At 50.6% G+C, this 16033-nt stretch overlaps 1 protein-coding gene and 3 non-coding genes across 4 annotated transcripts; all 4 read right to left on the bottom strand.

Moving 5' to 3' along the window:
• Positions 1 to 4332: 4332 nt before the first annotated feature.
• On the bottom strand, positions 4333 to 6628 carry UBC (ubiquitin C). The gene is made up of 2 exons (XM_004449970.4): positions 6516 to 6628; positions 4333 to 5550 (listed from the first exon to the last, which is right to left on the bottom strand). Exon 2 carries the CDS (start codon positions 5545 to 5547, stop codon positions 4402 to 4404), a length of 1146 nt encoding a protein of 381 aa, XP_004450027.1. The 5' UTR covers positions 5548 to 5550; positions 6516 to 6628; the 3' UTR covers positions 4333 to 4401.
• A 4182-nt stretch (positions 6629 to 10810) lies between these two features.
• On the bottom strand, positions 10811 to 10882 carry TRNAA-UGC (transfer RNA alanine (anticodon UGC)). The gene has a single exon. It is a non-coding gene; the product is annotated as a tRNA-Ala (tRNA).
• A 2047-nt stretch (positions 10883 to 12929) lies between these two features.
• On the bottom strand, positions 12930 to 13001 carry TRNAD-GUC (transfer RNA aspartic acid (anticodon GUC)). Its single transcript has one exon. It is a non-coding gene; the product is annotated as a tRNA-Asp (tRNA).
• A 517-nt stretch (positions 13002 to 13518) lies between these two features.
• TRNAF-GAA (transfer RNA phenylalanine (anticodon GAA)) lies at positions 13519 to 13591 on the bottom strand. The gene has a single exon. It is a non-coding gene; the product is annotated as a tRNA-Phe (tRNA).
• Positions 13592 to 16033: the final 2442 nt, after the last annotated feature.

Below are 16033 nucleotides of genomic sequence, written 5' to 3'. Positions count from 1 at the left end.
ACCCATTTAAGGATTTCTATGGCCATATTGTTTGGGGAAATACTAATGAAGAGTCCACGAAAGCATGAGAGCTGCACCCCATACTTGTGTCTATGTGCCAGGGAAACAGGCACTGAAAGGATCTGCCCAGTAATTACTTGCCATTCTTTCAGCCCAGAATTAACATGTGGATACCACAGAAATTTCTTCCAAAATCTTTCAGATTTCTTCTTTGGTACGGACATATTTGGAAAAAAAAAAAAAGTCTAGTCTGCTTTAAAAAATATAAAATAAAATAAAGAATAAAGAAAGAAAAGTATGGCTGATTTAAAACCTTTGTAGGCCCTAGGCTTTCTTACTCTGGATTTCACAACCAAGTATTAAACATTTCATATTATAATATATGTTAAAATGTAACCACATTAAATATAATTCCCTATGTCAGAGTTGAGGTGGGTGGCAGCTAGTATGTTACCTTCTGTAAATAGTAAAATATTAATGTGATCTATATATCTTTAAAAATAATAAAAAATAAAAATAAAATAATTTAAATTCCATTTTTTCATTTTCATATACTGGATAAAATATTTGTAAGGTATCAACCATTTTGATTAGCCTTGTGAAAAGTTTATAAACCCTAGCAACTGGGCCCATAGAATCTCATTGGTAATATAGCCCTGGAAAAAAAAAGAGAAATTAATTCCAATGACATACTATTCAGAAGGTGATATGCATCAGAAATTTTTTACTTCATTTAAAAAATATATAGGGAGGAAAGCAGACTTGGCCCGGTGGTTAGGGCGTCCGTCTATCACATGGGAGGTCCGCGGTTCAAACCCCGGGCCTCCTTGACCCGTGTGCAGCTGGCCCACGCGCAGTGCTGATGCGCACAAGGAATGCCCTGCCACGCAGGGTGCCCCCGGCATAGGGGAGCCCCACGCGCAAGGAGTGCACCCCATAAGGAGAGCCACCCAGCGTGAAAGAAAGTGCAGCCTGCCCAGGATGGTGCCGCACACATGGAGAGATGACGCAACAAGATGACGCAACAAAAAGAAACAGATTCCTGTCCCGCTGACAACAACAGAAGTGGACAAAGAAGACGCAGCAAATAGACATACAGAACAGACAACCAGGGTGGGGGGGAGGGGAGAGAAATAAATAAATAAATCTTTAAAAAAATAAAAAATAAACTGAGCAAGAGCTGCAATAGGCATTCTGAAGTAACGCCAGCTGGTATGGAAACAGAGGGCTGCAGGACTGGAAGTGCAGATCATTCTAGACAGAAAAATAAAGTAAAAGGCATTTGGGAGGACAATGAATTAACTTTTCTGATGTGTAAACAAGTCTCTGGAAGGAGTAGATACATAAAAGCAAAATTTGCTTAGAAAACCATAACCGCTTGGGGGCGCTTGTGACTAAGCTAGAGTCTGTGCCAACAGCTCCCTCTTCCTGCAGAACTAAGCACGGCACCCTAAGATGGCTGACCCCTTTAATCAAAATGCACTTGCCAATTCTGAAAAATATACCTGTGTAAGTGCCATATTTCTAACACCAGGGGTCCCCGGAGACACCTGAGGGGCGGGACAGAGATGGAGATTCGGCTGGGCAGACGGCCGGAGCCTGAGAGGCAGAGCTGGGGTTGGGAGCTGGGCTGGAGGCCGTGCCCAGCTGAGCTCTCAGCCTGGGGCCAGAAGGGGCCCTTCCCTCCCTAGGGCTCTTCTCCGGATCTTTCTGTCTCTGTCCCTGCCTCTATCGCCTGGGTCCCACTGGGCCCCACCCCATCTTAGTTCTGTCTCTAGAAAGCTCTTTTTGTCTTGAGGCCCCAGCACAATCTTCCCAGCACCGTTTAAGAACAAGGAGGACAGCAGCAAGCAGAGCAGACTAAAGCAGCTCTCCCCAGAGATAAGGATGTTGTTGTCGTGAAACTCAACGTAAAAAGAACACTGCTTTAAATGAAGAGCCTGTTTTTCTTATTTACTCAAGACTCATACAACCACATGTAAGTGAATCCCTTACTCAGTATTGATTAAAGTGTGAACCCAAATTTCAGGGTGCTTTTATCCCTTGAAACTGAACACGTCTAACACCTGTCCTTTAACTAGACTGAGGCCCCCCGTTGGCAAAAATGCTTTCCAGTCATCACTCTTACCACTACAGTTCCTGTCATGCTTGCATTTATTGGATGGATGTTCATTGGGGATTCTGTGGCCATAGTGATTTTATTTCTGAGAAAATGCACAAAGGGTCCTTTTCTTTCATTCAAAATGAAAGGATATTAGAACTCTGTAAAAAACTACAAATGACCAAGTGAAAAAAGCAAGGGGCAGGCAGACTACATAGCCTAGTATGCTACCTTTTCTATGAAGGGGAATGAAGTGTTAGTAGTTCCTGGTAGAGGCAAAAAACAAATTGTGAAATATACAAGAAAGTAACACTTGGCAAGGACTGGGTTGATGGAGTTAAGGAGTTTTGAACTTTTTCAATGTTTCAAACACATATTGACATTTTTAAATTAAAAATAGAAAAATATAAACATGGGACAGTAGTAAATACAGTGATCATGAATTCATTATATAAATTCTAAGGTGTTACCAAGAAACTTAGAAATACTGTATTCAAGCTGTCTTTAAAAAACCTGTAAAACCTGTTTTAATAGGATTTCATAAAAGATTTTGCTCATTGTCCTCAAGTTCCCCCTTAAAACCCCACTTTCATTAAAGTATGGTAGTGTGATCCCTTTACCTCAGCAGTTCCAATCTAGTGCCTGTGAAGTAACTGTTTTATGTCTAATTTTTAAATTAATTACCAATTCTCTTAAATTGAGCACTCTCATCCCCCAATTCCCAGCTTTATACCAACTTGCTGAGCTCCTCTGTGAAGCTTTCTAGCTCTGAGCAAGGCACTCAGGGTCTCCATCTGCCTTAAGGGGCACTGCTGAAAACTAGCCAGTTTTCAAAAAACATTACCCAAGCTCTTGTACCGATTTTCACTAAAACTCCTAGTACAGCAACTGGGATTATAGCAGTTTTCTTTCTTGTATGCAGTCTGCATGGGTAAACTGGAGACTGGGTTTTATTCTGTGTAACCTCTTGTCAACATAAACCTAAAAATTACCACGATTAATGGATCTGCTTAATGGATTTCTTAAAGTGCTAATTTTATTTTTTCTCCCCCCCTTCCCCTCCGTTGTCTGCTCCGTGTCCACTCGCTGTGTGTTGTTCTACATCCGCCTGCATTAGCTGGCAGCACTGGGAAACTGCAGTCTTTTTGTTCCATCAGCTCCCCATGTGCAGCACCACTTAATGTGCGGGCTGCACTTTCTTCACATGGGGCAGCTCCTTAAGAGGCATACTCCTTGTGCACAGCACTGCACATTAGCCAGCTCCACACACAGGTCAGGAGGCCCTGGGGATCGAACCCTGGACCCTCCATCTAGTAGATGGACGCTCTATCTGTTGAGCCCCGTCTATCCTGAAAATACTAATTTTCTATTAATTGCAAAACTAGGACTTAAACCATAATCTCCTGTACCTTACAAATGATAGGAATAGCAAAGAAATCAGAGAGGTTATGCATGAATTTCTAAGATCTGGGGGAAAGCCCGTCCCTTCCGTTAATTTCTTCTTTCAAATCCTTTACTGGGCTCTCCATTTTCTCTGTAGTGCCTATGCCACCTTTAAGCCAGCCTCCCTCCAATTCCCACCCTTAGTTGTAGGAAGGACAAAGTCAGTGCCTTAGCCGTACCACATGCCCAAACTTGAGCCTGAAAAGAAAAATGCCAGTTAATACAAACTTGCAGCAAATGAGACCCAAAGCCAATTGTTTCACCCACAATTCTATTCCTAAATTACCACCAGAATATCTTTAAAGCCCTTTCTATATTCACCAGTCACTGCTCAAGAATCACAATTTATCAATTTTTAACCTCAACCCATTTCTACTTAAACTTTCCAGCATAATGACCGAATATGTTTCATTACCTGCCACATCTTTCTTCTGGCCGAATTATGACTTTATACAGCTCAATGTGTATTTATGAACTGTAAATCCCCTCCACCACTCCCAGTAATTTAAGTAACATCCTCCTGGTGTTCCTGAAAATGGTCCCACACTTGCAAGGTATCTCACATGACCCCAACAGCACAGTATTTTTAGGGAAAATTCTAACTATAACCTTCCCCAAGTAGAATGGTTTTTATTCATATCCACCCAATTCAGTTCTACGTAAGGCCACAACATATGTGGCCAATATTTCACCTCAAGGTTGCGAATGAAACATGGTAAACCAAAAATTGTTGATTCTCCACCAACCCCTTCCCTAAAACCCTTAACACTAAAAAGAAAACGGCATACTTTTGGGAATGCAACAAATTTATTGAAAGAAAAGTGCAATGAAATTTCTTGAGAGCTTAAAAGGAGGATTTAGACACCTCCCCTCAAGCGCAGGACCAAGTGCAGAGTGGACTCTTTCTGGATGTTGTAGTCAGACAGGGTGCGGCCATCTTCCAGCTGCTTCCCGGCAAAGATCAGCCTCTGCTGGTCAGGAGGGATGCCTTCCTTGTCCTGGATCTTAGCCTTGACATTCTCAATGGTGTCACTGGGCTCCACCTCGAGGGTGATGGTCTTCCCGGTCAAGGTCTTCACGAAGATCTGCATCCCACCTCTAAGACGGAGGACCAGGTGGAGGGTGGATTCCTTCTGGATGTTGTAGTCGGACAGGGTGCGGCCGTCTTCCAGCTGCTTCCCGGCAAAGATGAGCCTCTGCTGGTCAGGAGGGATGCCTTCCTTGTCCTGGATCTTAGCCTTGACATTCTCAATGGTGTCACTGGGCTCCACTTCGAGGGTGATGGTCTTCCCAGTCAAGGTCTTCACGAAGATCTGCATCCCACCTCTAAGACGGAGGACCAAGTGCAGAGTGGACTCCTTCTGGATGTTGTAGTCGGACAGGGTGCGGCCGTCTTCCAGCTGCTTCCCGGCAAAGATGAGCCTCTGCTGGTCAGGAGGGATGCCTTCCTTGTCCTGGATCTTAGCCTTGACATTCTCAATGGTGTCACTGGGCTCCACCTCGAGGGTGATGGTCTTCCCAGTCAAGGTCTTCACGAAGATCTGCATCCCACCTCTAAGACGGAGGACCAGGTGGAGGGTGGACTCCTTCTGAATGTTGTAGTCGGACAGGGTGCGGCCGTCTTCCAGCTGCTTCCCAGCAAAGATGAGCCTCTGCTGGTCAGGAGGGATGCCCTCCTTGTCCTGGATCTTAGCCTTGACATTCTCAATGGTGTCACTGGGCTCCACTTCGAGGGTGATGGTCTTCCCAGTCAAGGTCTTCACGAAGATCTGCATCCCACCTCTAAGACGGAGGACCAAGTGCAGAGTGGACTCCTTCTGGATGTTGTAGTCGGACAGGGTGCGGCCGTCTTCCAGCTGCTTGCCAGCAAAGATGAGCCTCTGCTGGTCAGGAGGGATGCCCTCCTTGTCCTGGATCTTAGCCTTGACATTCTCAATGGTGTCACTGGGCTCCACCTCGAGGGTGATGGTCTTCCCGGTCAAGGTCTTCACGAAGATCTGCATTGTCTGTTATAACAGAAGACAACAAAAAAGGACCCAAGAATTCAGCAAGTATTTTGTACTATTATCCTATTCCTAAAAGGTATCGTTTATTACTGCAAACCATTTAAAAAAGGAAATCTTAAAAAAACAAACAAAAAAAAAAAACTGCCACAAAACATTCCAAAGACTTTACAGATACCCCTAAAGCCAGGCTTCAGCCACTTAAACGTGGGAAAATAGACACCTGACCAAAGTAAATTCAGAGTCTCACCTCTCCCCCACGGGTCCCTCCCGTCGATTCAGCAGACTCTACCCCAGGCCCAAACCCTGTGAGTCCCGTGATTTAGGAACGCCCACTCAGTTACCAGCAGGGGGCCCCACCCTCCAGCATGACGTAACAGGGCGACATCACGTGACCTTGCCGGTGAGCGGCCGCCGCGCGCCCCCCACCCCCCCAGACACGGGGCGACACCGCGGCCCCGCCACGCCTATTATGACCTAACAGGGCGATACCACGTGACCTTGCCGGTGCGCGGCCACGCAACTCGTCCCCCTCCCCCACTGGGCGCGATCCCGCGAAGCGCGGCCCCGCCACGCCTAGCGCTTCCTCCCCACGACGGTAAACCGAGTTCTAGGCCCCTCGAGACCCAACCACCTAACGTGTGTCCAGCCCCGTCCAATAAACACACCAGCAAACCACTCGGGGCCTCGCTCCCCCGCCGTTCAGGCCTCAAGACTTCCTCCCCAAGCCCGCATTCCCTCCCGACTTAGTCCCTCCAGCCTCCCAACCCGCCGTAGCCCGGCTTCTTCCAACCCGAGACTGGAAACGGCCGCCATCGTGCCGCGTTCCCCCCTCACGGCCACTCAGGCCTCGCTCCCAAACGACCTAAAGCCCCCACCGCCCCTCCGCCCGGGGTCGCCAGCCCCTGCCTCCCTCCGCGCTGGACGCCGGGCGAGTACGGCGCCCAAGGCCAGCGTCCCCTCCTCACCAAGCGGCGGTGACAGCAGCTCACGCAGGAAAGAGAAACCAAGCTCCCGGCCTCGACGGATTTCACTGCGCCCCACCAGGCACTCCCTTATATAGTCAACGCCGGCCACCGCCCTGGCGAGATCCCTCCGCAGAAACGCCGAGAAGGGACTATTTCGACCATCTCGCCCTGCCGTCTGGGGGGAAATCTAGAAGCCCGAAATCATCCATATCCCTCAGGAAACGTTCTCCTGTTAGGAGAAGGCCTTGGGGCTGAGTGGGGTGGGGGGCGGGCCGCCGTCCTGAGCGGCCGCGCGGAGGGATCAGGGCGTTCGGGGCGCACTGCGGCAGGGTCCGGCTCTCGCCTGGGGGTGCGGGGAGCCGGCGAGGGGGCGGGGCGCGGGAGGCGCGAAAACCCGGCGCGGATCGGGCCGCCGGCTCGGAGCGGGCAGGCCGTGGGCTCCGTGTGCCGCGCCCGGCGCCCCCTCCCCTCAGACGCCACGGTCCCCGCAGCGCGCGGCGGCCGCCCTCGGCCGGCGAGGGGTTCGGGCCGAGCGCCTCAGACGGGGTCGGGGTCCGCCTCCCCTCGCGCGGACCTGCCCGCCCTGCCCCCACGGGAAGCCCAGGGGGCGTTTGGGGGTCACACTTAAGGTGGTGGGGACGCTTTTATTTTCCTGAAGTGACACCCCCCCCCCAAGAAGGGGACAACCCTGTCGCAAGGCCCCCCGCTTGAGGCGGTCGGACCCGTCCCCCGCCCAGCGGGCACTGGGACAAGGCGAGTGACTGGACAAATCTCACATCCGCGAGGGCGGCCGGGCCCCGCCAAACCCGGCCGGAAGCGAAGGCGCCCCTGCCCCTCAGGTTTCCTCAGAACAGACCAAGGAAGAAATAAAATAGTTCCCCGGCGGAGAAGTGAGGGGAGCAGGTCCTGATCGAGTTAGGAAAAGAAATTCCTTTAAGTCACCCAAATTTTAAAACGCTTTTGATCTGGAACTGAAAGCTGACATTTCGAGGCTGCTCTTCAGTCTTCCTAGGTTTTACTTGACTGGAAGCAAAGAAGCATCGAAATTTCAGTTCTGTTGATAGTTTGGTTCAGAAACTGAGCCCACTTAGACTGATAATTTAATAAAGATTAGCTGACGCTCAGCCCTGTATGTTTCTGAGAAAAAAAAAATTATATCCCAAATAGGAAATTTGCTTATATAGGTAAATTCCATTTTGATTAAAGAGGGAGAAAGGAATCACCAAATCTATTTTTTATAACCTATTTTGTGATCTGTCGCTTCTTCCCCTTGGCCTCCTTCACCCTGCTGTTTTTGCTGGGTCGGTTTTATTTTTAAGTGCTTTAAAATAGGTGAACTGTTTTTGTGATGTATTTATCTTTCTAAAAAAAGACGTGAACATGGGAAAACATGGAGCCTGGAAAAACAGGTTTTTAAAAGTTCACAGAGAAAAGTGTTCCTCCTACCATAATTCCTTCAGGAAACTTCTGGAAAAATTCCACCCTACAAATATGTGTAGATGTGTATTTTAATTTCTACTCTTAAAGCCTTCAAGAAAGATAGAAAATGCCGACTGAAATTTTCTGTCACTAAGAAAATAATGCTTTACTGTTTTAGTACATTTATACTTAAAAAGCGAATCAAACCATAACAACACTATCTTTTCTATGACAATGTATGTACGTATGAAAACATGAAAGGCCTATTTTGAACCCCAAAAAAGCTGTTTAAACTAGACATCAGCCTCTAATTTTTAACAATTTTCCAGAGAATGAATTCGTGTGTTGCTAGCAAATTAAAAATGAACAATAAAAAATAAACTGTCATTTTCCAAGTTTAACCAGAGATCTCAGCACTTTGCAGTACAGATTCCCATGAACGTCATTTCTCTCGAATTTTCAAGAAGGTTTTAAAGAAATAAAAAAAGCCGAGGTTTTCTCAGGTGACCAGACTTAGCTTCCAACCACACCCTGATTGCTTTTGGCTGTTGCTTTGCTGCAAGCTTGTGATTCAGGTTGTTGAAAGGCTGAGTCACGAGCTGTGTCACAGGTTTATTCAGAGTTCCAACCTTACAGAGAAAAACAGCCCTGGTTTCGGAGGAGGAGGGGAGGACAGAGAAAAACAGGCTCTCAAAGGGCGGGGAATGGCCCAAGGTTCCTCCTAGGAGAAAACAAAAAATCCCTAGGAGCTAGAGAGACACTGAGGCTGTCAGCAGAAAGAGAAGAGATATGTCCTCCCAAAAGAGAGGCCCTTGTCTAAATCAGTCTCCACCAGGGAGTGATTTTGCCCCCCAGGGACATTTAGCAATGTCTGGAGACATTTTTGGTTGTAGCAACTGGGGAAAGGAGAGGAGGAGGTGGGTGCTGGCATCTAAAGGGAGGAGGTCAGTGCTGCTGTTAAACCTACAATGACAGCCCCTCACAGCCAAGTCAGCAGCCCCCAGGCTGAGAAACCCTGCGGTACACGAGGGTTTTTGTCGTTGACGCTTGAGAAGGGCACTAAGCGCTAACTGTCCGACTTGGACTCGGGAGCTGGGTATCAAGTCACGCTCCCAAAGCCCCAAAGCCCTTGACCTAGAAATGCAATGTGCTAGAACGTGCGAGAAGCGGGATGAGTCACTGGATCCGCTTCCAGTGTGTTCGGCCCACAGATCCGTCCTTTGCAGGCGCCCCAGAAAAGATTGCTCCCGAGCAGCCACCAATGGGGAAATGACAGAGGCCCAGCAACAGGGCGGCATTGGCGGGCGGGCGAGGGCACGTGATGGGCTGAGCTCACAAAGGCCGGGGCGGGCGGGCGGGCGCTGCCGCCTGCGTGGCCGCCTGCGTGGCCGCCTCTTCCCCTCACCCCAAGGTTTTTAGTACCCATGGAGGGCAGCGCCCTGTGCGCGGCCGCCTTCCGCCTTCCGCCAATATCGGCGAATGGCAGGCGCTGTCCTCAGCAAGTATTTTTCACCCCGAAGAGAAATGATGAAATACGAGGACTGGCTGAGAACGGTTTGCCTTGCTTTGTCATGGGTTATATAACCAAAAAAGGGGATCAAGGGGATCTTAGAGGCCTTGCAAAACAAAACCAGAAAAAGCCCAAGGGGTTTTGTTCCTTTTCCTGTTTACATCTGTACGCTTGAATTGTGGGGCTTAAAATAACCCATTTCATCTCCCATTAGTCGGAAAATCAGACTTGAGTTCTCTTCTTCAAATTTGCCGATTAACAGCTTAGGAACATTACTAAGTTATTTAACCTGTTTGGGCTTTGGCTTTTGAAGTGTAAAAGAAAATATAATAGTTGAAAGCTTTTTTTGTTTTCAGAGTCCCAACTCCGTTTCTAGGAAGCTCCATTTTCCAGCACAAGATTTGACAATAGCAATTCTTTATGCTATTTTTTTTTTACTCTCAAGTGAATCATTAGAAATAGTTACTACAAGATCTAATGTAAAACAAGCATAAAATTAATTTCATGCCAGGCTTGATCACTTTAGAAATAACCTCACCGTTTTGTTCCCTTAAAATCTTGGGAGCAGCTATATAGGTCAGTGGTTTGAGCACCTGCTTCCCATGTATGAGGTCCGTGGTTCAAAAAAAAAACAAATCTTCTTGACCTTTAGAGAGAAATCACCTCCACCGAAGCTCATTAGAAACAGAAGCCGCCCCCCAGGCGCCACCACTCAGTGGTGAGTCATTTCAGGAACGTCAGTTTCCGCCTCCCATAAAGGAAGGCACTTGCCTCAGAGAGGAGGGGGTCAGATGAGCGAAAGGGGGGAAGAATTCACTGTCCCAGCAGGCGGAGAACTGCACCCACAGAAGGCAGCGGCCCCCTTCTTCTGTTTTGAATGATGAAGTCTCCTCCGGGCTCCAGGGACAGCGTGCGCCCCGCGCGAGCCGAGCCCTGCCCTGCCCAGGCCACGAGGCCGGCGGGCGCCCCTGGGAGCCGGGAAGGCCGGGGTCTCCCGGGCCGCTGCCTCTGAAGACGGAGGGTTTCCAGCCGTCAGCAAGGAAAGCGGTCAGCACCCCGGGGCCAGGAATGCGCCGAGGGTCCTCGGGGCCTTTCGCCGCAACGCCAGGGAGCGTTCAGTGAGCTCCCGGAGGCCCGTGAGCTCCCTGGGCTGTGGTGGCAATCAAGTCAACTCCTTTGCCTTTACATTGTTCTGCTAATTATTCCCAGTACCGGAAGGGAAGAGCGTGAAAATCCTAGCTCCAAGTATTACTGCAACAGTGACATTTGTAACCATCAGTCAAACCGATGGCATTTAAATACCGAACTGCTCATAAAAATAACCACCGGCAGAAATAATACTCCAGAAAAAAAAACAAAAGGAAAATGGAGATGCCGGGGATCGAACCCGGGACCTCATACATGCAAAGCATGCGCTCTACCACTGAGCTACATCCCCCTCCCTCCTGCAGCTGCTGCCGAAAAATCCCTGCTACAGTCTGCTTTTCTGAGGTAAATTCAAAAACGCCGCTTAAACGGGTGTTAGGAAATTTTAAATAGTGTGTTTTCCAACTTCCCGTCTTTACACCAAAATAAAGTAATGACACACGAGAAAAAAATAAAATAAATAAATGGGTGTTAGGGTTTAGCAAGAGCAAACTAAATTGGTTTCGTGTTTCTCAAATAGGCCGGTGCCTCGTAGTCTTGCAGCTAAAGCTGACACCGGAACCAAGGAAACCTCGAGGGTTGCTCCTCGCAGGACAGGAAAGGGCGCGCCGAACAAGAAAAAGTTTCTTTCTAATAAATAAAGGCGTTGCCCTGGTTGCACCTCCGCCTAGAGATCGCGGGTCGCCCGTCCTTTAGGACCAGTCAAACTTTCAGCGATTGAGGTTTGCACTCTGCTTGAAGACACCCGCCCCCCACGACGAAACTTCGAGATCTAAAAATGGGCCAGCTGGAAAGATGTAGGCCCAGCCCCCGAAATCAGGGTTCAGCTCAGACGGAGGCCCCTGCAGAGCCCCCCGAGAAGAGCCCGGGTTCGTGAGCAGCGGCGCTCCCTTCCGGAGAGCGGGGAGGCGGGCCCGAGGGAGGCCGCGGGGCGCGGGCCCTTCTCCCCCCAGGCTCGGGTGCTCCGCGCAGGAACCTGGCTCAGGGGGTGCGGGAAGTCGCCCCCAGGGACCCTGCGCCAGCGGCCCGGCCCGCCCCCGCGGGCTCCCGCGCGGCCTGGGGCCCGCGACCCCACAGCCCCCGCGCAGGGCAGCCAGGGCGCGCGGGCGCCGCGGGGGCCTCCGCACCAGCAGGCGCCGTGTCCTTCGGCCTCCCCTCTTCGGGCCTCAGTTTCCTCGTTTGTCAAATCCTCACACGCAGAGCTTTCGGGAGGGGTCCCGGTTCGAGGCACGCGCGCGTTACCGTAAACGTGGCCGTGGTCACGCGAAGGCTGGTGACGCGAGGCCGTGCCCCGGGCTTGGACAGAAGGCGGGAGGGCAGTGCGGCGGCGGCGAGGAGCGGGCCTCAGACCAGCCTGACCGCGAGGCGCCGCGGGAGAGCCCCCGCCTCAGGCCCGCCCGCCAGGCCCGTCCGCCCGCCTCCGCGTCCCGGCGCACTTGCCGCCTTGCTGTCCCCCCAGCGCAGCAGGGACTTGGCACCTGCTGTTCCCGCTGCCTTGAGAGCACGGTTCCCCACTGTCCAGGGCCTGCCCTGGCCGCGGCTCGAGAGCGGCCCCCAGGCCCCACTCGCTGCCTCTCGAGCCCACTGCCCTTGCGGATGGTCCGCCGTCTGCACAGCATTTACCACTCTGAACCCGCCTGGGCTCCGGCTGTCGCCTGGCCGCGCCCTGGCTGGAGAGCAAGCGCAGCCGGGCAGGGCTCTGTCCGGCCTGTTCCCGGCTCTGTTCCCAACTGCCAGAGCAGGGCCTGGCCCCCAGCGGGTGCTCGGGAAAGATCCGTAGAATGAACACGAAAGAACAAAAGAGAAAATGAATGAAGTAAATGAAGGAGAGAGCGTCTGGCAAGGGTGCTGGCTACACTCAGGAAGGTGGGTGTCTGCAACCCAAGTGAGCCGGGAAACCGTTTCCACTTAGGGCCGCCCTCCCCCCCCCCCCCCCGCCTCAGAGCATAAACGTTTGCTCAGGACCAGATTTGGGGCGAAAGCAAGAGACAGAAGATGAAATATTTACAGCAGAATCGGCAGTTCTGGCCTTGGAGGTTGGCGATTTTAATTCTGGGAAACCATTATATAAACCAAACATTTTTACAGCAGCACCCTGAGGATGCAGGAAATGGAAAAGAACACTTCAGTGTGAGAACTATTTTTTTTTAAGCATATGTCTAACCGTTCAGAAGCTAGAGGGCGACTGGGTGATGGCAGAGTCAGTCGCAGAACCGAATTTGGCTAGGTTGTCAGTTGTAGTTGCCCAGAGAAGAATAGAGAATTTCTAAGAAATTTAAGGAAATTAATTCTATTGAGAAATGAACTAAGAAGAGAATGGAGAAAAGTTTCCTCAATGTCTCCCCGTCGGGGAATCGAACCCCGGTCTCCCGCGTGACAGGCGGGGATACTCACCACTATACTAACGAGGAGTACACGTAATTGGCCCCCTCAAGTTACCTATTGGAAAAACTTCAGTTCCGCCAAACCCTTAGGATCAAGGGATTTGATGTTTTCTCTTTTCCTACAATAAAGTAAAACAAAAAAAGCCAGGTGACTTACCACTCGGTATCTTAATGAGGCCGTTTCCTGCTCGGTCCTGGGTTTCCCGCGAAGGTCTCAGAGAGCAGAAAGTAATAAAGCAAAATTTAACGAACAAAAGAAAGTTTCTAAAATACTACTTGCTATTAAAATGTTCACTATTTAACCAAAAAAAGAATAACGAACAAAGAACATCATTAACAAAGTATGCTAATAATCATTTATAGACCAAAAAAATGCAGCTGGAAAACCTTGACCTTGTGGGATTTCTTAAACAGGGGAGTTGAAATGAAACCCCATCCCCTCGAGCTTCTTGCGGATGCTGTCCCTGGTGTTTTAAACAGACACTTCTTTATTAATAGGATAAAACCAAGTTCTTTTCCCCTGCGCCAAGGAGAAAAGATGAACTGCCGAAACCCGGGATCGAACCAGGGACCTTTAGATCTTCAGTCTAACGCTCTCCCAACTGAGATATTTCGGCAGCCGTAAAGTTGACTTGCGCTTTCTTTCTCCTCATCATTCTCAGAGCCCCGGGTCTGGCGCGCCCCTGAACCCTGCGCCCCGAATCCAGTTCAAATGGAGCGGGCGCCGCCGTGCTCGCCAGGCCCCGACGTGAGATGGCCTCTTTTCGTCCATCACGGCCACCTCCCCCTAGAAGCCTTCTCTGGTCACTTCTCCCAACATGGCGCCAGCCACTTTTAATTTGTGAGCTCATTTATTTTTGTCCTTGTCCTTTATCTGCCTCCCCAGCCAGAATGACAGTCTGCGTGGTCACTGCTGTATCCCTCAGTGGAACGGAGTCCGGCACAAATAGTAAGTGCCCAATAAAATTTTTTTGAATGAATTCTTCCTGGCTCTGAGCGCAGCTTGTTGAAGCTGTTTCTCTGCCAGTGAAACAGGGTCACCCCTTGGGTGCGACTCCCCAAGCAGCCCTAGGGGAGGGAGCGGTGCTGACCAGCCACAGCGGTGGGAGGACACGGGCCAGAACGCGGCTTTCATTGGGGCGGGAGTCACTCACATCCGGCCCCCAAGCGTCGCCCTCGTGCCCTAGGGCACCTGCTCATCTTCACGGCATGAAAAAGTCAGCAGGTCGGCGTCCGCCTGGGCCTCTCCCTGCTCTCCTTTTGGGTGGGTGGGGAGTTGTCTGGGAGGGGCTGAGGGTGTGAAGTCATTAAGTGAAGGCGCTCGGAAGGGTTTGCTGCGCACCTGGTGGCCACCTGGCTCCTGGGCAAATGCACTAGCAAGGTAGCTGGCCGTGCTCGTCAGTGCTAAGAGGACAACGAAATCACCTCCTGGGACGCGGTACCTGGGTCGGGGGCAGTAAGAGAAAGGGAGACCTGACGACACCTGGAGAGAGGAGAGCCTCGGCAGAGAGGGCAGCTGATGCAGAAGCCTGAGGCTGGTCAGCAGGAAGGCGGGTCAGCTGGTCAGGGGGCGGGGCGGGGGGGGGGCCAAGGTCAGAGAGGGGAGCAGGGCCAGAGCTTGCTGGACTTGAAGGCCAAAGTGAAGGGTGTGGATTTTATTCTGAGTGTGCTGGGAGGTCCCTCGGGGAGTGGAGTGATTTACATCTTTAAAAGTCACCCCTGAACCTCGATAAATCTCAAAAAACATCACACCGAGTGAAAGAAGCCAGGCACAAGGGGTCACGGAGTGCATGATTCCACTCCTGTGAAATCTCCAGAATAGGCGAATCCAAAGAGACACAGATTGATGGTGGCCAGGGGCTGGGGGCATGGGGCAGGGGGCAGGGGGGTGACCCCTGATGCGCAGGAGGTTTCCCTCGGGGTTGATGGAAATGTTTTGGAACTCACTGGATAGAGGTGGTGTTCGCGCAACACCGTGAAGGTACTAAAAGTCATTCATTGCTTGCTTTAAAATGGCTAAATTTAAGCTATTTGAATTTCACCTCAATTTTTTTTAACAGAGGTAATTGAGGTATACACATATTTTTTAGTCTCCACTGGCTGCTGTGTGGAGAATGGAGAGGAGGTGGGGTTAGGGTGGCAGGAGAAGGTAGGTGAGGAGGCTACAGCAATAGTCCTGGCAGTGGCTGCCAGTGTCTTAGACCAGGAGGCCCTGGAGGAGTTTTCCAGGGGACACAGTTGAGATATGGTTTGGAAGGAGGATGAGGGGACTTGATGGATTTGAAGTGCACAAGAGGAGAAAGGGAGGGATGGAGGCTGACATCCAGAGTGGGTCCATGGTGTGGGCTGGGTGGTAAATGCTTTATCGTGGGAGTGGGAGCACTGCAGGATGAGCAGGGGGTCAAGACTTCAGTCACGGGCTGTTACCTTTGAGATGCGCATTAGATTTCCAAATGGAAACGCTGATCAGCCAGGCTCCAGAACTTGCTGGAATGAAGGAGCCCCCGAAGTGTCTCCAAGTCCAGGGTGGGTGATACCTGTCCACACCAAAACTCGCCAGTGGCTGCATTTCCCCGGAAGTGGGGTGGAAGGCGGATTTCTGGTTTCAGGTGCCTGGGAGACATTCTGAGATGCTCGGCTCTCTTGCTGTTGAAATTAGGGTCCCCTCTGAAGAGGCTCCCGCGGAGGCCTTCCACACAGTCTTCCCAGGGTTCAGCCCAGTGCATTCGTTTTTTTGATGTTGTTTTTCTTTTCCTTTTTTTCTCTCCTGTTGCATTTGTTGTTGACATGGGTGTCAGGTCTGGCTAGACCCAGCTCCAAACAGCCAGTCCAGCCCTGCAGTAGACCCAGCTCTCAGCCTCCGAAAGAATGAGAGGGGCTCAGATTTGATGTCCATTGAGACCTTGAATCTCCAGTGAGCCCACAGCAAAGTGTGTGTTTTGGAAATGTAATTGACGTGGTTAGAATTTTATTTTATTTTATTTTATTTATTCATTTTTAAAAAAATATTACATTCAAAAAATATCAGGTCCCCATTCACCCCCACTGCCCCCACCCCA

Source organism: Dasypus novemcinctus, chromosome 19, assembly GCF_030445035.2.
Source record: "Dasypus novemcinctus isolate mDasNov1 chromosome 19, mDasNov1.1.hap2, whole genome shotgun sequence".
NCBI classification, from domain to species: Eukaryota; Metazoa; Chordata; class Mammalia; order Cingulata; family Dasypodidae; genus Dasypus; species Dasypus novemcinctus.
This window is presented reverse-complemented; position numbering and strand designations above follow the sequence as displayed.